The sequence below is a fragment of the Pseudonaja textilis genome, chromosome 1 (genome assembly GCF_049901715.1).
Source record: "Pseudonaja textilis isolate UNSWEBS1 chromosome 1, rPseTex1.2, whole genome shotgun sequence".
In the NCBI taxonomy this organism is placed as follows: Eukaryota; Metazoa; Chordata; class Lepidosauria; order Squamata; family Elapidae; genus Pseudonaja; species Pseudonaja textilis.
In genome coordinates, this window is record NC_141990.1 from 55,491,821 (window position 1) to 55,516,103 (window position 24,283).

The 24,283-nt window shown below is 36.6% G+C and overlaps 1 protein-coding gene across 5 annotated transcripts in view; it reads right to left on the reverse strand.

Moving 5' to 3' along the window:
- Nucleotides 1-24,283, reverse strand: part of BABAM2 (BRISC and BRCA1 A complex member 2) — a 147,177-nt gene that overhangs the window by 20,344 nt on the left and 102,550 nt on the right. For all 5 annotated transcript variants that reach the window (XM_026695616.2, XM_087934895.1, XM_026695617.2 and 2 more), the window contains one exon: nt 10,237-10,390. In XM_026695616.2, the coding sequence (XP_026551401.1) occupies nt 10,237-10,390 (154 nt within the window). The remainder of the gene's footprint in view (nt 1-10,236; nt 10,391-24,283) is intronic.

Genomic DNA, 24,283 nt, shown 5'->3' on the forward strand with positions numbered 1-24,283 from the left:
TGTATCACCAAACTTCCAATTTTCAAAAATTCACCACCAAAATCTATACCCCCCAAAATCACAGTCCACCAAAAGTCCCACCAATGATTTTTGTGTTTCACTGGACTTTCTACTTTTGGTTTTGCCACTCTCGTCTCTATTCTTTCATATTCTTTCACATTCCAGTCATTTCTGGCAAACAAACAAACAAACAAAGAACAAACCCAGCCACCACATCTGGGAGTCTCTGAAAGAGACTTGGAATTAAGCTTCTGGAATTCTTCAAGGTGTAATTAAAGTGAACTTATCAAATCTTCCAAAATACCAGACGGCTGGACAAGAAGCTTATTAAAGAGATCCAACCTAGAAGTAAGGAGAAATTTTCTGACAGTGAGAACAATTAATCAATGGAATAATTTGTCTCTTGGAATTGTGGGTGCTCCATCACTGGAGTTTTTCAAAAATAGACTGGACTACTATTTGAGATCGTAGAAGTTCTCCTGCCTTGAGCAAGGGTGGTTGGACTAGAAGACCTCTGAAGTCCCTTCCAGCCCTATAATTCTATGATCTATGTAATCAAGTGCTAACTTGATGGTATCAGATACAATACTGCCATAGAAACATAGGCAGACAAGCTCCAGAGAAAGTGTTCTCCATTTCTAACTGAACTGAAACACCTCCATCCCCACAAGCCTTGGAAAGCACGGAGGTAAGAAATCCCATCAACAACTGCAATATCAATTTCAATGTCACAAGCCTCTGCAAATCAATACAAAAGCAAACTATTTAACATTAATTATGAAACTCCAAAAATAATAAGGAATGAAAAAGTTAACAGCACCCACTGCCCCTATGTGATTTACTGTGGGGGGAGGCAGTTATGTCAGCTAGGTGCCATCTTAAAAACATGATTTCAATTTTAAACAATGACATCATTGTAAAAATGGCAGTTTGCTAATAAAAGATGTTCATCAGAAAGAAAATGAAAATTCAAGATCTTTTTGTTTATATCTAATACTACAAGCAGGGGAAATAAGTGAACATAAATTATTAGGCGTAATGGAAAGCTGAGGGATTAAATCCCAAGATAAGAATAGACTTTTCTCAAAAGAAACATAAGTAACAGGAAGAAAACAGGGGCTGTATTGTATGTTACTTTAAATTTACTTACCCAAGTAAACGTAGGGGGAACATTAGTGTAAAATACACATGCAATATTGGAGTTGATACTAAATGAAAGAAAAACTAAGTGTGACCAAATGGATGAAATATCTGCAACAATGGAGCCAAATAAAGTGAACTCCAGCAAGCTGAAAGAGGAAGGCATATGGGCAGCAATGAACTATGGCCTGAAATCAAATACATTGGTATCTTTATGCTTGCACAACATATCCTAGTATTTCTAATCACAAAGAGAAAGAGTTGAAGGATGGCTGTTTCCTCTTCTGATTACTAAATGAGTGAATACATACATGCATATCCAAATAACCTACTAAAAGACATTAGGTGTGCCTACAAAACAGCAGAATTAAAAACTGAAGTATGATTGATACAAATATGTCAGGAAAAATAATCAATTCAAGTTTTTCCTGCTCCTTCTGAAGCTTCATGGGAACAAAAGGATTGCACAGAACATGTCTTCAAAGAGACACACATAGCATCCAATTCTTTATGCACAAATCGGAAAACATTACTTATGTCATAAAAATACAGGCAAGAAGTCTCTGTTTAATTAGACTCAATTGCCTACTTAAGAAAATGAAAGCATAAGATTTCTTACATGGAAACAAAAATCCAGTATGTGTTTTATATTTATACCATATATAGGAAAACAATGTCTTCATAATTAACCATAATTTATGGTTACTACGTATCATTGTGAATTGTTTGCCTCTATAATTGTTTTCAGTTTTCATTGCACATTCCCCTGCCCCATGTTTTTTTTCTTTTTGTAAAAGCAGCTTTTATGGTGATAAAATGGGATTTGCCTTGGACATACCATAGAATGTCTTCTCTAGGGTGGGATATTAAAGTGAATTTCTATATGAATTCACCCCAAATTTCTATTACCCTTCTCCTTCCTTATGCTATCTTCTCATGTTCCGTTTAGTTATCAACTCTCAGTTCTGCTACATGATTCATCTCTGTATTTATTTGAGCCTGCATATTTTTTTTGTTCCCTTCTTATTTATTAACATCATAAAATGTAAAACAGGCATATGAATTATAATTGAAAAACGTAATAAGAATATGACACTCTAGTTCATTTGTTTGCCTTTATTTCCTTCTGTGTTATATCATTCATAGTCTTGAATATCAAACTGCTATCAAAACGATAGCAATTCAAATTTCAGAAATAAAATAAAAAGACAAACTGGCACTGCTCAAAAACTAACAGGGTTAATGAACTCAAATCTGAGATCAAAATAATACTTTTAAACCAAGTCTCTACACAGCTTAATAAAAGAGAAAGCACAGACTCCCCTTCCCCCATAAAATTCAGCTCCAGTTCTTCAGGTGGAGAAAAGAAGAAGAAGAGGAGGAGGAGAAGGAAGAAGAGAGCTAATAGCAATTTCTTTTATGTCAGTTTTCCACCAATTTTCTTGGGATGTAATCCTAAATTTGCTTCTTATGAATTAAATTTGCCCTAACAGCTATGAGGAGACATGATAGACTCCATTCAAGGACAAATCGATCGAGCATTTAGTCCATTTGTTCTCATAATGGCCAATGAGACGTGTGGACATCTGGGCATGAAGATAACATTCCTTTTCTGATGTTTGACTATCCACTAATGCCAAAAGAGCGAGAGAGGGGAAAAACTGAGCAAGCTGTTTTCTGGTGGGTATAGAGGATGGCTTTGAAGGACAGAGGGAAGAACCAGTACCAAGGCGACAATCAGGTAAATTAGACTGGCCTTTGAAAGTATGTTACAAAACTGCCTCAGACAGCCTCCTCCCTTGTCTCCTAGTTAATTCACATGAAATTTAAAAAGTGAGGAAGGGAAATACATTGGCATTTATGAGATTCTGTGACTATAACTGTTCTAATAAAATTAGCTTATGTCTATAACTGAATCCATTTCTTACTCTGGTCTTACACTGAATCTGTTTCTTGTAGGGTTTCTTCATTACGTAAGAAGAGAAAGGAGGGGAGGGGATTTTTTATCTTCTACACTTACTAGATGCCTTTGGCAGTCAGAAAAGAAATGGATAGCTGCCTTCTTCTAAATCTGACTGATAAAATCTTTCTCTCATGTTTATCATGCTTGTTTGTTCCCTTCCATTCATCACATGGGAAAAAACAATTACTACCAACCTGCCTTCAGTCAAGGACCTGTATACTGCACGAGTCAAAAAGAGGGCTGTGAAAATATCCCGGACATAAACTGTTTCAACTCCTTCCCTCAAAACGACGCTATAGAGCATTGCACACCAGAACAACTAGACACAAGAACAGTTTTTCCCCGAAGCCATCACTCTGCTAAACAAATAATTCCCTCAACGCTGTTCAACTATTACGAAGTCTGCACTACTATTACTGTTAATTTTGTCATCACTCCTTATCACTCATCCCCTCCCATTTGTGACTGCATGACTGTAACTTTATCGCTTGTATACTTACGATTTATATTGACTGTTTCCTAGTATGATTGATTGCTTATTGTACCCTATGACTATCATTAAGTGTCGTACCTTATGATTCTCGACTCCTGATGAATGTATTTTATGCATGCTGAGAGTATTTACACCGACAAATTCCTTGTGTGTCCAATCACGGCCAATCAGTATTCTATTCTATTCTATTCTATTCTATTCTATTCTATTCTATTCTATTCTATTCTATTCTATTCTATTCTACTCTACTCTACTCTACTCTATCTACTCTACTCTATCTATTCTATAAGGATGTGGGATGGATGGAAGAACTTTTCCCTCCAATATTTCTCATTTGTTCTTCTTCTCTACCCATTCTTAGCAGACAGCACCACCACCAATGAATTTCTTAAAAATAACACTTTCCATCAGTTCACTTTGTCCTGGTTTCAAACAGCTATTTTTTCTGCTGTTAAAATTTGACATACAAGACTCAATGTGCTTTTCGTAAACATGAAACTCATTTTACTAGTGCTAATTATCTTGAAACAGAAAAATTGCTGTCTGAGGAAATCTATATCACCCAAAATGAGTGCTTTGCTCATTACATTTCAACTTTTGGATAGGACTGTATTGAAAGGTTTATGTGTAGAACTTAACTGAAATTTAATTAAACTGGGAAAAGAATGACCAAGAACATTGCTATATTCAATATAAAAACCAAATTATACTGAAATAGTTACACAAAATATTTTAAAAAACTTTTAAGGCCCTTCAGTGAATTCCCACCGTTTGTCTTATCTATGATCCCCAAAGATTTTGTGGAAGAAGAATAAAGAAGAAATATTGATTTATAACCATTCTTTTGCTACTTTGAGTAAACCCTAGATAAATATCCTAGAAAGGCAAAAAAAGAAAAATGTACCCAACCAAAACATTGACATTTAAACACAAAATACAAATCCAAACAGCATAAAACTTAAATATATATAACAGCAACTCAAGTAAACCAATCTGGCACAGGTAAACAACATCACTGACTCCCATCTAACAGTCTAAGCCCCTCACTTGGAAACACACGTGAAAACTTGGCAGGATTGGGGTCATCCTCATTTTGGAAGATTGTGTTCCAAAGGGTAGGCAACGTGACCAAAAGAGCATATTTTCTGGGTATGGAAAGATGGCATTACATAATCAATGGCTCAGCATGTCTTTCCTGCCAAGCCAAATGGGATGGACAAAAACAACCGGAGAGAGAAAGTCCTGAAAATAACCCAGCTCAACCGACTTTAACAGGAGACAACTACACCTTGAATTGTAGAATCCTTGGAGCTTTCTGCAAGTAAACAACCCAGCTCAGAGAGTGCCAAGGACTCCACAGTTCAGTCCTGAGCTACTTCTATTCTCTTCCATTGACACCTTGAATTGTATCCAGAAGCATATTGGCAGCCAGTGTAGCTCACTGCAATGTAACATGAGTGCATTAATGGCAGCCCCAGGTAGAGCATGTTGCAGTTACGTGTTATATCCATTTAGGAGGGGACCAAGGCATGAGTGATTGTGAGCAATGCCCATTGGTCCAGCAAAGGGATTATGTATGGTTTCTTGGGAAATTATTAATGATATCTTTCTATTTTTATTATCATTTTATTATCAATCCAATATTGTGTACTAACTAATCAATTAAAGCTTCCAGCTCTAATTATATCTCTGCTGTTATTATCAGAGATAAAACTTTCCTATATTTCAGTGGTTTAACTACTAATTTATTACTGCCCAGAGTAATAAATTAATTGCCCACTCACCTTGTAAGAGAGATATGCAGCATAGAAATTTAATAAATATTAAATAAATAAAATATTACTCTAAAACCATAGTACTTACTTTCACGTCACTTGCCTTCATTTCTGAAGGTACATTATATATTTTGCTGACTGCTTTCTCTTTTTCTTCTAACTCATTTCAAGTTAGCCAAAAGACTTAGGTGCTATATTGATTTATTTATGCTGCTCAGCAATCTCTAACTTATTGGTCTTTCAACACTTTGCAGTTTGATTATTATATGTAAGGCACCTTTATACATTTGTCCATCCTCTGATATTTATGTCCTTGATTTATTGCTTTATTTTCTTTTCATTTTCATGGGTTTTTGGAGTTATTTAACAAAGTACTTGAACCCTTGATGTTAAGTAAAGCAAACAGTTGCTTAGCAATAACACTAGGAACAATAGACTTGTTGAATGATGGTATAATAAGGTTAATAAGTATAGTTGCATAACTGCACCATAGGTTTGGGCACAAAATAATAGAAGCAACCATTATTTCCTCATCTGTGCCAGTGAGATGATTGCTGAAAACTCCAAGTCTTTCAGAAGTTCAACATACTTGACAAAGGAAGAGTGTTTTTTTCATCTGCAGTAAATCAGGATTTTATAGGTAGCTTGACACCTCTACAGCAACTCACAGTTAATTGTTAGAATGCTAGCTTTTTGAAACAAGGAAGAAAGTATTTCTCTTAAATGTTGGAAGGTCAATAATATTCCATTGGAAGTAGGATTCATAAATTTGAATATATAAACTCTTCTGCTCAAATATACTTAGGAAGTGAAGAGTCTATAGAAAGGTTTGCTGCAGACAAAGTACCAAACTAATGAAAATTTCTGTTTGGTCTATATGTATGTATTCTTTGAATGCATGTGTAGGCATTTAAAGAATACATTATTAATCCAATTCCCAAAACAACTGTACGGCCCAACTGCAATACATGCCTTAGTGCACCAACTTGTAATTTGCTCTGAAAATTCCTTGTGACCAGTTTCTAATAATGATCTGTTATTGACTTACAACTATAATTAGGACCAGAATCTCAGTCATTGAGCAAAGTGGTCATTAAGTGAAATATTCATGTGACCATTTCATTTAACGACTGCAGTCCTGAAGATCCAAAGTTTGTTTCTGCAACCAGCTGTGGGATTTCCCCTGCTCTCCGTGTGTGGGAGAGAACTCCTCCTGTCTCAAGACCTAAAATGGACACTAACATCAAAAACTTCATCAAAAAAGGATAACAAAGAATGTTCTTTCTGCACTAACTCAGCAAACTCAAATTGCCCAAAGAGCTTCAATTCTACAGAGGAATTATTGAGTCTGTCATCTGCACCTCCATAACTGTCTGCATTGGTTCTGCAACCCAACAAGACAGACACAGACTTCAGAGAGTAATTAGGACTGCAGAAAAAATAATTGCTACCAACCTGCCTTCCACTGAGGACCTGTATACTGCACGAGTCAAAAAGAGGGCTGTGAAAATATGTGAAAATATTTACAGACCCCTCACATCCTGGACACAAACTGTCTCAACTCCTACCCTCAAAATGACGTTACAGAGCACTGCACACCAGAACAACTAGACACAAGAACAGTTTTTTCCCAATTGCCATCCCTCTGCTAAACAAATAATTCCCTCAACCAGGGGTGGGATTCAAATTTCTTAACAACTGGTTCTATGGGTGTGGCTTAATTTGTGGGTGTGGCTTGCTGGCTGGGCTTGGCTTGGTGGTCACATGAGTGGCTGAGAGTGGCTTGGTGGTCATGTGACTGTGTGGACATGACCAACTCAATGTAATTCACGTCAAGGGGTGCCTCGCCTGGACCCTCCCCTCCCAGCCATTCCTTGTCACACCCAGCCTCAACTTTATAGTTCTGTAAAAATGTTGTTCACCATTTTTTGACTTTATTATCTATGTACTATAGATGTACTTTCATGGACCACTGAAAGGAAGAAATGGCTCACATGCTTTGTTCAAGAGTGTGATAGGCAACAGGCTTTTAAGGGGCTGCCAGAAAGAGGTGGGGGGGGGGGGCAACGTATTTTCCAAAGCACCAGAAGACAAATAAGAAGCAATAGATGGAAACTGAACAAAGAGAGATGCAACCTAGAACTAAGGAGAAACTTCCTGACAGTGAGAACAATTAACCAGTGGAACTGCTTGCTACCAAAAGTTCTGGGTGCTCAATCACTGGAAGTTTTTAAGAAAAGATTGAACAGCCGTTTCTCTGAAACGGTATAGGGTTCCCCCCAAGTCCCTTCTAAGTGTTATTCTGACATCTTTCCCAGGACCTCTACTCAGACTTTGGTATCCTCAGTTTTCCTGCATGAGCAGGGGGTTGGACTAGAAGATCTCCATTGTCCCTTTCAACTCTGTTAAACACACATGTATTTATGCTCTGGACTATAGACATGTAAACCCTGAAAAATACCTGGGCAAAGAAAGGCAATAAAATCACTCTAGGTGTAGGGATAGTGCAAAATATTAATATATGATAAAAAATGGTACAATTAAAAATAATAGCACAGGGTTTTCTCTCTCCCCCCCTTCCTTCCTATCTTCCCTTCCTCCCTTCCTACCTCTCCCTTCCTTCCTTTCTTTCTTTTTCTTCTCTTCCTTCTCTCTCTCTCTTTCCCTCTCTTTTTCTCTCTTTCCCTATCTTCCCCTCTGTGTGTGTGAGAGACAGACAGAGACAGAGAGAGGGGGGGTGGGAGAGAGGTGGCAGTGCATCCTGGAAACACACTGGCAGTGGGAAATTTCCTTGGGCAGCTTCGGAGGGCAGCAGCAGCAGAGCACACCCAGGTGTTCCCCCAGTCAGATCCAGCAGCCCAAGGGGGAGAAAGAGAACGTTCCCTCTCCCTATCTTCCCCTCTCCCTCCCTGTGTGTGTGTGTGTGTGCGCGCACACACACACACACACAGGTGGTGGAAGTGTCCCTTTGGGCGACCCTTCTCCTCCTCTTGTGACCGGTGGCTATGGTGGCGGTGGATGCAGATGCACAGGGAAATGCTCCTCAAACGAGCAGCCGCCTGCCCCGTGCCCAGTTTTTCTGTGCTTTGTCACTCACTTGAGGAGCATTTTCCCGTGCATGTGCACCCTTCCCGATAGCTGCCAGTCGTGAGAGGAGGAGGAGGAAGAGAAGAGTCACCCGAAGGGACATTTCCATTGCATGCACAGAGAGGGGGGGGAGAGAGGTGGCACCGCATCCTGGAAACGTGCCGGTAGTGAGGAATTTTCTTGCTTCGGAGGCAGCGGCAGCAGAGCACACTGGCGCATTACCCTGGCCAGATCCAGCAGCACCAGGGGGAGAAAAAGGACATTCCCTTCTCTCCTGGCCAGCGCTGCCATGGCCCCATGGCTTCTTCGTGGCCAGGAGAAAAATACAACATTCCCTTTTCTCCTGGCCAGCACGGCCACGGCCTTGCAGTTGGGGAGCAGCTAGCTAGCTAGGTCATGGTGAGGCAATCCAGGCAAGCCCAGGGACAGGGGGAGGGACAGAGCAGCGGCCTAGGCTGGTCCAGGAGTCAACTCGACCGGAGCTTGCTTGTAGGCTCACTCACCCATGGCCACAGTGGAAAGCAGGCAGCAATGGCAGGTGAAGGCAGGTGAGCAATAGTGGGCGAGATGAGGAATAACTGGGCGGGGTGGGAAGGAAGGGGCGGGGTCAGCCAGGGGTGTGATTTACCAGTTCTCTGAACTGTGAGACTCATAACATCCGGTTCTAGAGAACCGGTCCGAACCGGTAGAATCCCACCCCTGCCCTCAACACTGTCAAACTATTTACTACGTCTGCATTACTATTACTATTAATCCTCCCATCCTTCCTTTCACCCATCTCCTTCCACTTATGGCTGTATGACTATAACTGTGGCTTGTATCCTAACAATTTTTATTGACTGTTTCCTAGTATGATTTGATTGCTTTTGGTATCCTATGACTATTATTAAGTGTTGTATCTTATGATTCTTGACTCTTGATGAATGTATATTTTCTTTTATGTACATTGAGAGCATATGCACCTAGACAAATTCCTTGTGTGTCCAATGATACTTGGCCAATAAAGCATTCTGTCTGTCTGTCTGTCTGTCTATTCCAGCTTGGATCTTGAAGATCTGACTTCCATTTCTCCAGCCTGACAAAGATTTCCCCATCTGTGCACAAAGGGGTGGAAACAGCAGATTTCCTGCTAGCTTTGTTATGGATTTTCTGGGGAATTCATCTAAGACTGCAAATAGTAATCACATGATTGCAGGGTACATGACAGCCAGCTGTAAGTGAGAAGAAGCTGTCAAACACCAAGATTATGATCAGATGACTGTGAGAGAGTGATGGTGACATTTTTCAAGTTCATAAAGCACCTTTCTGAGTGCCAAAACTTCAGTCATTAAATGATGGGATGTAAGCTGAGGACAACCTGTATATAAATTTGCATGTCGTTTCAATTGTCTTATATGGTTGTTTTTCTCTATTCAAAACCTCTAAATCACTATTCTTGTTAACAGGTTATAATCAGATACAGAGCACTACTCTTTGTGAAAGCACTCCTTATTTCACTAAGGCAACTTCAAATTTGGGGAACATGGCAATTTGGCAAGGAGCTTGGAGATCTTCTATGCTCTGTTCAACAAGAGTAGTGACATAGGGGTTTTGATTCATTATGCAAGAACTTTTGTGATTTGAAGGATGGGAAGAAATCTAGACTTAAGTAAAAAAGCAGATATGTATAGATAGAGTAGCATGAACATACAATTATGTTTAAGGAAACAAATCTGACAATTATTAAGCTTGTTAAAAAAATGCATATATCACAGCTATCCCATCCAAATATGACTTACTTTGCTCTTTTGGCCATTTCGTTGCCATCCCATCGTGGACTATAGGGATAGTTTTTCTGGGCTTGAGAATATAGTTCTCCACTATTAGTAAAATGATAGACAGACTGAAATGTCAAAGTTGGCTGATCCCGAGGAAAGTACAGTGGCAAGTCAACTACAAAGAAAAAAAGAAAAAAAAAAGTTAGTGATTTGTTTTCTTTCTTGATTTCTATCATCTTATATTAACATGAAAACTTGTACGTTAAAATATTTTAAAATTTGACAGATGCTTAAAGGATGCTCAATTTACAAGGCCATTCAGTTTAATTTCAGTTTTTATATATAAAAATAACAAAATAAACCACAGATTAAAAGGTAACTAGACAATATGATTTGCTGTCTACATATGTAAAAAAACATAGCTGGTGATAGAGATGAGCATACCATCTTAAAGATGGGAACAGCTGGGGTTTATTTTATATCAGATAGGCCTGAAGTACTGTATTTTTAGCTGTTGTACATGTCTACCAAGCATGATATAATGTCCCTTCACATTTTTCTTATTTCCAAAAAACTTCTCAAATGCCTTAGTATATCCTAGATAATTTCTCCAGACTACAGTGCTACTTTCTGAGAGGTAAATAAATCTAGCCCTTCCCAGTCATTGTGCCTCTATATTTCAACAATGGGCTATTCAGCTATAGTTCTTACTCATTTGCCTTGCATATTCAGTTTCTCTACTGAGCTACAAGGTTAGCATCATTTTATTGCACATGGCAGGTATTTATAATTATTACTTTTTGAAGGTATTCCTGGCACAGGTGATGAAAGTTATGTTAACAAAATATTGAGTTAATTTAGAATGCTGCTGCATAACATTAAACCAGTATTACATAACTGGGCTCACAAAACAAGCCTTAGCTTTACATAATTATCATTATTGTATTCAGTTATGATAGATAAGGCTTTTTTTGAAATAAGGGAAACAAATTATTTTGTTCAGATTTGAATTTTCCCAAGAAATCCTTGATGTGAACTGGAAAAAAAACCAACCTAATTTTTTTATTTTTTATAGATTAATTTCTGAATTCACTGTTGTAATAACTAGTTTGAGTATATTAACATGATGACAACTTATAATCATCTTTTATTCAGTTAATTTTTTTTATAAAGCCTTAGGTAGGATTTTTTTTTTTACATTCAGGTGGCCCGTGAGACATCTATTCCAGTGTAATACTGCAAATAATGAAATCTTAAAAAGCAAAAACTTGGATCTATATAGGAATTGGGGGATTAGGTTCCAGAACCTATGATACTCTTCTTCCTCCCACAAGCACATTTTCTCTTTCTTCTGTTGTGGTTGTCTGTGTAATACACCTGAATTGCCCTTTGCATAAGATGTTTCTGGGTCTGTCCAGTTAAGAGGTTCCATGTGATTTTCCTGCAATAGCTGACTGATAACAGAAGGAATCACCTTTTTCACAGCTAGTCCGTCATGCTAACTTGTCTACTCTAAGTTCTTTTATAATTTGGGGGAAGAGGCTTCTTGATAATGTCACTAGACACTACTGCTATCAACAGACTGATTGTGCAATGCTCAATTAGTACAAATGTTCAATGAGCAGCTAGTGTTTGGCAGCAAAATTAAGAACTGGCTGAAAGTAGTAGTGCCCACAGTACGCATCTCCATGGACACAACAGAATGGCTCACCAGATACCGCAGTATGTGGTATGATCAATTTGATTTTTTTTCCATTGTCAGCCAAACAAATCACTTGGAAGAACGCAGCCAGCTGTTGTGAGGAAGCAATATGGATCCCCACAACTGGCAAGTTCAACCATAACCAAGTGAAAAGACCTACAGCTTACAATCACATGGAAGCCCACAAGCCAATGATATTCAAGGTCGAGGAGCAGGAGGAGGAGCAGCAGCAGCAGCAGCAGCAGCAAATATAGGCATGCAGACAATCTAGTCCTAACCCATAAAAACACATTTATCAGTTGTAAAAAAAATCCTCTCTACCATTTTCTACCAAAAAAGGGCCAAATCAATAGATATGCAAAAACATTTATAGATCAAAGTCTTAAATTATCAGTTGTGGTATGTGAAACAACAGATAATAATACTATGGATGAGATCTACCTGCTTTGGGGGGTGGGTGGGGAAAGGCAGCAAAAGAAGATAAATAATATGAAAAATTCAGACTCACAATTTATAATGGGAACTCAAGAATTCCAACGTTAAGAAATTTATTGGCCAAGATAGTTGTCACAAATCTTTTCATGGGTTCTGAGAGACATTTTGCATTTTATCTTTTATCCAGCACTTACTTTCCATAAATGTGACTATATTTTCCTTTCAAGTTCAGGATTACAGCATGCTATGCAAGGAAGTTATTACCATATATCTCGGGTATGTACTTTGAACTCAAAAACATATTCCTATGTGGTTACACTAAAAGGTAATATGATTTGATAAATGTATCCAGTAGCCATGTATGTATAACAATAGCCAAACAAATAATTTAGTTGGTATATATACATATAAAACCATGGAAAAATGTACCCTTTCCTTTGAGACTTGATAAATAAATTCTACTACTACTAATTTATATTTGGGAAGTTAAGAATCAAATTTTAATATGGATGGAATTTGCTGGTATAATATTTAAAATTCTGATTAAACAAATGAAGTGGAAATGCATTTGGTTAAGCACAAAATACACCTGGTTAAGCACAAAATTACATGTGTATATCTTAATAAGGCATGGCTGAGGTTGTTTAAAGAAGGAAAAGCAAAAAAGGAAAGTGCAATAATAAGCTATTTGGGAATTAAGAGTAGTGTCCTGAAATGGATTTCCTGATGGCAGATTAAGTTCCACCTTGAAAAGAAATAAGATCATAGTTCCAAGAAGGAAAGAGGAAAAAAAAACTTCACAAAATCAGCTTAGAAAAATTTAAAATGTGAACTCTTTAATACTTACTGATCATTTTGAAATATAAATAAAATAAAAGTCTAAGAATGCTCTAACTCAGGGGTGTCAAACTCACAGCGTCATGGCAGCATCGCGTGACGTTTCGGGACTTTTTCTCCCTTCGCTAAACCAGGCGTGGGCATTGCCAGCGCATGATGCATCTGGCCTGCAGGCCATGAGTATGACAGTCCTGCTCTAACCAATACATAAATAACCTTTTTGTACATCTATACATATTTTTTAAAATAATTTAAAATAAACTCCATTTGCAGTTTCATAATTTTACAATATCCTGGTCCAAAAGTTGGTTCTCCTTGAAATCAGCAGACATTGCTAGAACTCAGTTAAATGAATGTGTACAATGTGTATATATAGACTTGGAATTCCCCTTGTGTTAGCATCCACCATAACACCATCATGGAAATTATTATCAAACTGTCTCTGCTAGGGGACAGAAATGACAAGTAAATTTTTAGATTAAAATACCTACTGTTTCATTCTTGGCTAATGAACAACATAATGATGCCATTATCTAAAGTGATTTATCATTTAGCAATGTGCTTTTGTAGCATTCTTTGAAAGTCTAAAAAGCAAATCTAAAAGATCTGTTCTGCTCTGTGGGGTCAACACAACCTCCTAAAACCTGGTTATAGTTTTGAGGTTAGGATTTACTTTGTTATTTTCCCTTTGTAATTAAAGTTCATAATTTCTTTTATGTGTTTTCTTGTTTTTTAAATGATTTTCTAACTCTGCATGCTTCTTAAAAGGCAGCTGAATAACTTCATACAACTCATATAAAACATATGATATTTCATAATAAAACTTCAGTAAAGGCAATTTAATATCTGTGGTGTTAGTTTCTTTTTTTTAACTGAAGAATCTCCTTTTTCTTTGTTTTAAGTATCTGACCAACTGAAGTAGGTATTAATAGCATGTTTAAAAACTTTTGTTCAAAAAGGCAAAAGCTTTCTTTGAAAAGCTTTTGTTTTTAAATAGCTGTAAGTACATAACATTGAAGTCAAGTATAAAAAGCACAATAGAGACAAGACTGTTAATTCATAGAAGCTTTCATTCGTTATGATTAGCCTTTGAGCAATTGTGGTAATTTTCTCCACAGAGCAACTTTTTCAAAGATAAAGGAACTGGGAAGAAATTCTTCCAGTTAACAAGACATTGTAAAAATTCAATTATGGCTAGTTATGGATAGTAGGGTGGACACAACTCAGTTGTTTCTTAGCTACTACTCCCTCCACAACACACCCACTGTCAGGAGTGTCTACAAGATATGATAAAAATAGATAAAGATTGTTTGCCACAACCATGAAATCAAAACTCCACCAGATTTTTGTTGGATATGTCGCGTGTGGAATTAACATAAGAAACAAGAACAGTAGAGCTTTTACTGGCCATACTGACTTTTTCAACAACCAACCACAACACAGCCCTGTATATGCTATAACATTTGAAATGACTTGCCCCTGGTACTTTGCATGAGAACTTCTACCAATTTTTCTGAGAATTTCGCTTCTCCTGACTTTAAATCAAGGTTTATTATTTATCTTCTTAGTTCCAAATGATCTCCTTTAGTTTTATCTCTTGCCTCATTAATTAAAATGCACTTAAAATATGCCCAGTATGTATTTCAAATATTTGCCAGAAATCTGTGGTTGCTGGAATTCAGCAGGTTATAAATATGACCATATAAATGAATAAATAACTTATTTTTATACAAGCATCTTTCCTTTGAATAATTCTAGATGATATATGTATGTTCTAACAACCTACAGTACAGACTGTGTTACAATGCTGGATCACTGAGTGCTGAATAGCTGACTGAATTTGGATCTTTTGTAAACATCATTATTCAAATTTATCAAGCTTTATCAAGTTATATAAGCAAAAAAAAAAAAAAAAAGCAGATCCCTCCCCAAATTTCAACACAAGGAGGAGCAGAAGAAAGAAATGCAAAATAGAGAGGTTTATGTAAAAAGAACAGCTTTAATTTCATGCAAAAGTTATGGGTAGGGAGTTCAGCAAAGGTTAAGAAGAAAAATGAATACACACACACACACACACACACACACAATGAAAACAGCTTCTGTATGGGAATTTGGAGAAGCAAGATAGAAAAGACAGAGCTATTAAATAGAGATAATGCTTTGGCAGTGCAAGTCACAGTGTGACAGACAGATGTGATATGAAACAATGACAGAAAAATAAGAATGGGTTCAGGTTTAGAGATAAAAGCAAAGCATTTTCTTGACAGACATAAAGGGAGCTAAACAACCAGGACAACTTTAAGGAAAACCCAAATCAATCTTTTGATTTGAATAGAATGAATAGAATAGAATAATAGAAATAAAGATAAACTGAGAGAACTGAGATTTTAAAAATGGTTCTGATCAAACATGCTGACACTGCATGAAAAAGTACTTCAATCATTTATGCAGAATACACATGAAAATGGGACTGCTGAATTTTACTAAGTCATCTGCAAGTTTTATAAATCTGATAGTTTAAAAATACTGCTTCAGCAACTCGGTTCAAAACTGGAAATACTATTTCCAAACACATATTGATTCATAGGTATTTCTGCCGACAATAGATGAGTGACTCACATCTGTAAATTCCTGGAAGTACCGCTTAGTCATCTATTAAGGGATGCTCAATTTGTAAGTTTTGCAAGCCATGATAAAGAAATCTATCTGCATATCAGCTTAAAAAAACATTCCAAATAACTCAAATCTAGACTCTAAAAATAACCTCACATTATGTGAGTCACCTCACTAATAGGTTTACACAAGTCCTGTGCCGACCCGTGATATCTCATCAGAAAAACTTAATTTTAATGCAATTCTGAGTACATAAAGAAAAAAGACAGGTTTTAAGGAATAGAAATACTTTTCTGGGAATGTTTTCTGCAAATCTATTACGTTTAACATTTCTCAACAGTTAATTTTAGGACCCATCTTTCTTTTATATTAAAGCTTCCAATTGCTACAAAGGTTAGACATAGATTATATATAAACAGTGGTCTCTGCTGGTAAATATGAACTGGAAAATGAATACTGTATATCATAAAAATGGAAATAGCAAAGATTGACAATATTGTAGGAATTGATTAAAATTTCATGTTAATTTCATTTGTGATAAAAATAATTCTTACTTAAAAAAACACTAGTGGAAAATGTTAAAAGCATTTTCAAGCAGTTATCAGGAAGGGAAAGGAACGAGAGGGGAAATAGAATAATTGCTTCACACAGAGAGGAAGCCACATCTGTTCTAAGAAATTCAGTATCCATTATCTGAAATGTCCAACTCATTTTAAAGCAGTAATACCAGTCAATGAAATACTAATTCCAAGAGAAACTATGCCAAAGGTAACTATTCTGGTCTGTCCCAACCTCCCTTTATTAGTCTAGGATCTTCAGTGGCAAGACAACTTGCTCTTGTCTTCTTGTTACACCAGCAAATTAAATCAAAATATTTCTCCTTTTTCTTTTTTTATCCTCACCCTAGAAGGCATGTCAATAATCTGACTGGTAACTTTCCAACATTCAGCCCCCTCCCCTCTTTCCTGTGCAAATTACAGTTCACAAATTTCACTCACGGAACTGACAACACTGTAACCATAGTCATCTAGCACAGCTATTCCAAGTTGTGAAAGAACTACTAAACCAAGGACAGAGAAGGCTGTGGAAAACAAAGTAAACTGTCTGCCATGATTATGTTTCTAGACTATTGTGTACATAAAATGGTTTCCTTCAGGTCTGCCTGGGACTTCATTATAGTAGTTTTGGAAATATAGGATAAAATATTTACATATTTGGCTTGACCTGCCTAACCGAAAAAGTCAAGACAAATCAAGGACCAGACAGTGCTAACCAGGGAAGAGTCATGTCAGATGGAAACATTTAGGCAAGAATTACTCAGTTTATCCTACTATGATTTTTGATAAATTTTCAATCTGCCTTCCTTGAACTAGATAGGGAAGTATGAGGAAGAAAGAGGTTTGTGGATTTAAGTGTATAAGGACAACTCATTTCATTCAACTTTAATCCTAAATTATAACAGAAAAAGTTTCATTAACCTGACAAATGATACACAATCAACTCAGATGAAATAACACATCGCTATAGTGACATATATTTTAACTACACTAAATTGATTTATTCTGGAATGTTTAACATGGAGTGTTGAATCTTTGGAAACTACTAAAAGTTGAATTATAGTAGCAGGAATACATTTGTTATATTAGTGTCATACAAATCTTTTCCAGGAACAATTCAAAAAGTTGACAACAATTTTTGAATAGAATGATATAAACCCAGGACACTTTAGGAGACCACATTCTCCATACCATACATCCTACCCAAGATCTAAGATCTCCAGAGTGATTAACTGGAATTGGAGTTGATGAAACAAAATACACCTTTGTGGCTAAATTTAAACTGTGGTATTTTTAAGCCGATCTAACAATTCTTGGATATGTTTCTATATCTGCATAAACTTTATAGTTAAAAGAAAACAGAAGCAAAGATTCAGGAAAAAACCACCCTTCAATAAAATTGGAAAACCGCAACCAAACAGAATAGGCAGTGTAGAATCAGGCTGAATAAAGTAAAATAAATAAAATGAGTGAAGCAAAGCATAAAAGAGCTTGTATGTACATAATGTACATAACTGTATAAATATGATTCTTCACTTGAAGCCATTTTCATAATTTGTTTATATAAAAATGACATGATTATTAGGAAAAATAGAACTATTTTGTCTAATCAGTATAAATGGTGATTATCCCTCAAGGTTCTTCTCTACCAACAAGTGATCTGGAGAACAGTAGAAATAGGAATCAACTAAATGGACATAATGCAATAAAAGGACTTGTAACTGCCCAATTGTTACAGAGATGTAGAAAGTTCTAAATAGCAACGTTTTATCTGCAATTTTGTTGTAGACTTGGTAAGATATATGCTGAATGAGATGGGCAGTTTAGAAATACAAAATAAAAATAAATAAATGTATCCTATCTATGCATAAATGAACTAATCTCTACACAATGTTTATATGTAAAGTAGATATTATATTCTGAGGAATGGCTATTATTTTGCTTTTGTACATATGATTTTACATATAAACTCAAAAAGCAGGTGAATCATGATTTACAATAAATACACTAAAACAAATTATTTTCTTCTACTTTTATAAATAGTGATTACTACTTAAGATCCTACATACAGTATTACCTTGAAACTTTAATAGATGTTTGAAAAAAACACTATTATTCATTTGGTATAGAAGGCTTTCATTCCAATATTGTGTCATTATTGTCTTTGTTACCATTAGATGTATTCAAAACATGTTTCTACAGTTGCCATTCACATTTGAAACAATAAAAATGAGAATATGCTTGTTATGATTGAACTTTTCTTGTATAGCGTATTACAACAGAGCTACATATTTCAAAGTATGACTATTACATATAGAGGCATTTACTCATCAAACCACAAGACTGAAAGATCTGTCTATAATATTTTTTCTTATATTTTAATTTTTTATGGCTACATATCTAATAAAAATTTGGGAGTAAGCCCTGTTGCAAAAAGTAAAACGAAGAACAACGCAACCAGTTGCTGAGGTGAGAAACATATTTGTGGGCTTCTAGAGACAAGCATACTCCTCTTTGTATAAAACATATTTGAGAACTGTTTTTTAAATCCTGGAATATTTTCTGTGTAAATAAAAGGCAGGCAGAATTCATTTAGACATTATTATAGCTATACAGAAAAGGAATAAGTAAGTTTTGAGGAACCTGTGGCTATACTAGATAAAAGCAGTCTTACATAGGCCAAGGCAAATCTTGACCTATGTATTTTGCTTCTCACGTTTGAGATGTTTACCAGCAAAATTGAGACAGAACCCCTTTTTATCAATATTGTCCTGCAACTATTGTGTGTGCATATGTGTGCCTCTAAGTCAGTTTTGACTCATGGTGATTGTCTGGACTAGGATCTGCAGTTTTCCTGGCAAGATTTCATAAGTTGTTTGCCATTGTGTCTTCCCTAAGAGTAAGAGAGAGAGAATGGTTCAAATTTCACTTTGTACCTAAGGTAGGTTTTTCTCCTGGTTTCTATCCTGCGCCCCCCCCATCCCCCTCCAGTGCCCCATAAAGTAATTTACATATCTATATGCAAATTAATTTTATTTGCCATTTGGCTAACTGATCACCCTACCAACAGTTGGCCTTACTATTTATCTTTACCTTTTAGTTCACAAATTCTAAACTACCTCTTTTCTATCAAAACAAGCTGCTGAGGACAGGAAAGACAGAAATGTTATATAAACAGAGAAGGGTGTCTCTAATTTCCTCTCCTATTCCAGTTTCCCAGCCTTTTTGATCAGCAGGTCACATATTGCTGACTCTTACTAGTCCCATGCATCACAATAAATGCTGAGGAACACTGAGAACTGTTCTTTAGTAGGATGAACTTCAGGTCAGATTCCCCATCTCTGGATTAAGTTAAAATTTTGACTTCCTTTCAGCTGAGAGAAGTCAAAAGGACTTATACCTTTAATGAAAGGTTAATGGGAAACCTCTCCCATTATAATAAATAGTATCTATTTTATAGAATTTTGAGGTGGATAGAAGCATTGTAACGTTTTTCTGTGTGAAAATCATATTGTGAAAGAAAACCGCAACTGAAACATTAAAAACTGGAGATATATGTATTAATGTTTCACATCAGGAGATAAAAACTTCATAAAATAATTATTTAAGATGCTATTTTCATGATTAGTTCTCCCCACTTCTTCCTCACTCTTTTGGAAACTTCCATCTGTGATTTTTCAAGTGATAAAAGTTGCTCCAGCTCTTGTGTATCATTTACTTTAGTTACTTTCTATGAAAAACCTTAAGAAAAATTGGGCTGATATCCTGTACTTGGACAGATTGAAAAAGAAATACAGTTAGTCTTCGACTTACAACAAAATTAAGCCCAAAATTTTTGTTGCTCAGTGAGACATTTGTTAAGTGAATTTTGTTCCATTTTATGATGTTTCTTGCCTCTTAAGTATTAAGTGAATCACTGCATGGTTGTTAAGTGAATCTGGGTTCCCCATTTACTTTGCTTTTCAGGTGATCACATGACCCCGAGACACTGCAACTGTCATAAATATGAGTCAGCTGCCAAGCATCTAATTTTGATCACATGACTGTGGGGATGCTGCAAGCGTTTTAAGTGTGAAAAACAAGTCATTTTTTTCAGACCCTCTGCACTCACACCTTGTTGATCATCCCCAGAACCTCCCCCATTGGCAGCAGCCACTCCAACCCAATGGTACCAGCTAAGCACGCACACCTCCCCACCATACCACTTACCTGCCTGCTGTTCTGCTTGCAAGGCACCTGGAACTTGCCATTTCCTGCTGTCTTCCCCAGTAACGGTGGTTGTTGGAAGCTGGCAGGAAGATGTGAGAAGGTACCTCTTAACAATGGCAATGGGGTCTGCAGGAATTGCTGTCACTAAGTGATGCAGTCATAGGATGTTGCACTTTATGACTGCATTACTTAGCGATGGCAATTCTGGTCCAATTATTGTCATTAACCGAGAACTACCTATATGCCAGTAGAAGTATTAGATTTTAAGAAAAAAAAAAACCTTTAAAATTTTGTAAGTGTGGAGCAGCAGATGAGATTGGGGCCCAGTAAAATGTTATGTTGATATGGGTTACTCCAGGCAGTGTGATTTTATATTGTGATTGTGTGGTGTGTTTTTTTATTTTTGCTTGTTATTATCTTGTGAGACATCCACTGTTCTTGTACAAATAAATTATATAAATATTTTAAATATATAATGATAATATTGAAAACTTTAATTAGTTATACATGCATTTTAGACATGCATTAAAAGCCATTTTTGGTGTTCCTCTTAGTAAGGGATTTCATGGCATGTTGAGGCCTTTAACATAATTTAAAACATAATATAAATCTATATCCCTAGTTATTTTGGATATATAACAAAATGGGTCAAAGGAATCCATTAAATAAAATAATCATATAATGCTCAATATACAATAGAAAATATATTAAATTTGGATCTGCAGAAATGAATGTGGATCATTAGCTCAAAGAACATCCCCATAGAAAAATGCAAACATACATGCTTACAAACTTTGGAAGGCTTAAAAATTGATTAACATACAATTGTTAACTCTTGTGAATACCCAGTTTATTGCTGAAAACAAATGAACCAATTCTACTGAATTCTATTTATTAGAGATACAGGCATGTCTGTTGTCTAAAGAAACTTAAGAGTGTTGCCTCTTCCTACAGAGAAGGATCAGCTTACTGATTAATTACTAAGTTAATTCCTGTTATCAGAATCAAAAAAGAAAAGACTTCTGTCACCAAACTCAACCATGTTGCTATTTCTTGTGTTTCCTATACTCTTCTATAACTTGGGCATAGAGTTATAGACTACTAGCAGAAACAGTCAGAACTTGGTGGCTGCAGCCTACTGAAATGCCTGTTGCTGTTCTCTTCCTTAAGGCTTCTTCCTTTTTTTGACCCCAAACACAAAAAAGCGATTGTAACTAATATAATTATTTAGCTTGCTATTAAATGTAGCTATAGTAGTAACGCCTTCACCATCTTGAAACAGGGTATATAACCAGCCTGTAATTGTATTCTATCTCATCTTTTGCTAGGAATCTTGCAATTTTGCTATACATCATATGGATATTTCCGTTAATGACTTATTTCATCTTCTTTGAAGTTTCAAGGCCTTTCCCCTAGTCCCCTTTTCTTTCTGCTGCACTAGTTTCTATGGCAACCTTTCTTAACATGATTATATTGGCATCCGTATATGTTTCACTACAGAGATTAATTATGACAAGATGAACCCTTAAAAAAAGCTGCATTAAATTTCTAAAGGTTGAGCAGAATCAGTTATGAAATTTGCATTTGTGAAGACTTCAATAGAATACAGAGTCTACAGGTGAGAAATGGGATACTTGTGTTGGTATGCTACAATTATGTGAAGGAACCACTTTGAGGAAGCTACAATTAAACAAAAAAATATTTTAGGGTTCCATCCACTTTATTTATTTAGCATATGGCAAATACAAGGACTTATAGTGTTTCGGTGATGACCCGGGGCATGACACAATAGCAACACAGTCAAATAAGCAATAACAGTCCTTTTATTTTCTCCAACTTTGCTCCCAAAGTCCAGGTTACCTTCGGCTGGAGAAAAACTCTCCCAGGAACAGCCTTTAACTGTAGAAAATTCAGTCCAAAACAAGATCTACACAAACTGTAACTTAAAATCCAAACAAACCAAACTGAAGTAATTAGCTTGACAGGGCAGGAGAAGGAATTTCAGACTTGAAAGCATGGCAAAACTCACACAGTTGGAAGACGCCAGGAACATAGATAAACCATGATGATAGAAGATAATTTCAGTTTTGCTCCCAACAGCTTGCTGCGTGCAGCTTCCTTTTTATGTGTTCACAGCTGCAGCTAATGAAGGGAATCAGGGCCCTTTTCTCCCCCGTAAGCCACGCAACCCACATTACTCTCTTTTCCATTCCTCCGTGTGCCCTAAGATAAAGAGGGGGTGGACCTAGGTCTTTCTCTGAATTCCCTCTTCCTTGCTCTCCCTTTCCTCTGCTCTGCCCAGCCTGATTTTGCCCTTCCCCAGTTTCTTCCACAGCCAATGGAGCCACACTCCCTCTCCCTGTCAGCAGTTCGGTTTCCTCCTCCAAATCAGATTCTGACAGGGGCATGACAGGTTCAAATGTTAATGTCCAGTCCACCCAGCCATTCAAGGAGCGGGTGGTCTTTGTTGAAAAAAAAAATCAAACATTAGGCCGGTGTAAGCTCTTGATGAACATTTGGACACAATATGAAAGATATTTTGTCAAGGAGCACCACAGTCACACTGAGGGGTAGAGACAAGATCCCACTTAAACAATGCTGGGTATGGATCCTGTTCAGAGCTGACCAATGCTGGTGAGGAAAGTCAAAACCTGGTACATTTTGTGTATTGTCATCTATATAACTGCCTGTATCTGTGCGTTCAGCAGCCCATTTGGCTTTCCACTGTGTGGTGATGTCAAAGTTGTTAGACAGGTGTTGAGCGAGTGCCAGAGAGGGCTTCCTGGATTTAAGCCTGCCTTCCACTAAAAACAGCTGTGGAAAACTAACTGCTAACAAGAAAGTAACTCTTAAGTTTACTTCAGAAGTTATTTGTTTGCATACCGTGTTTCCCTGAAAATAATATTTTCTTTTGGGCTTGAAAATAAGCACTCAGGCTTATTTTGGGGGAGGTCTTACTTTTTTTTTAAGTGTAGGAAGAAGAAGCAAGCATGGGGGGCCGACGGGAGCACTAGATAGATGATGATGATAGATAGATAGATAGATAGACAGACAGACAGTTTATGTATGAGTGAATATATGCAGATTTTAGTATGCTGCTTTCTCTGTGCTTAAATTTGTAACAAGATTTTTTTTTGTAATGAATTAGATAAGTATGTATCTATTTGTAATGTATCTATTGGGGTTGTACACTCTGTTCAGAATGTGTAGGGAAGATCATTCAGAAAATCACACCAAAACAAACTGCAATAGAGCAAAAAAAAAAAAAAAAGACTTCTTGGAACTTCATGCTATAGAAGACTAAAACACTCCAAAACACACTCAGAAGCATGGATTGAAATAACTACTCCATTTACAGGACAACACAAATGGGTTTGGCTGTTCAAAGAAGCCGAGATTTGGGGAGAAATGCCTGTGAAAATCAGCTTTATACTAAAAGTCATATACTCATATATTGTACCACTGCCCTGCACATGAACCAGATGGCTAGCTCTAGTTCAGATTCTGCTGAAATCAAGGTAGTCATCAAATAATAAAGATATTCATCAAATAATCAAAAAACACAAGTGAACCAAGCATAATTTGTGAAATCTGTATTTCTGCCACTTAGTCCAAATGTTTTATACCAATGTAAAACAGCTTATAATGTATGGCAAAGTATTTTTGCCAGCAGTTATATTGATGTTTTCCCATGAAATTGAATGTTTGCATTAGC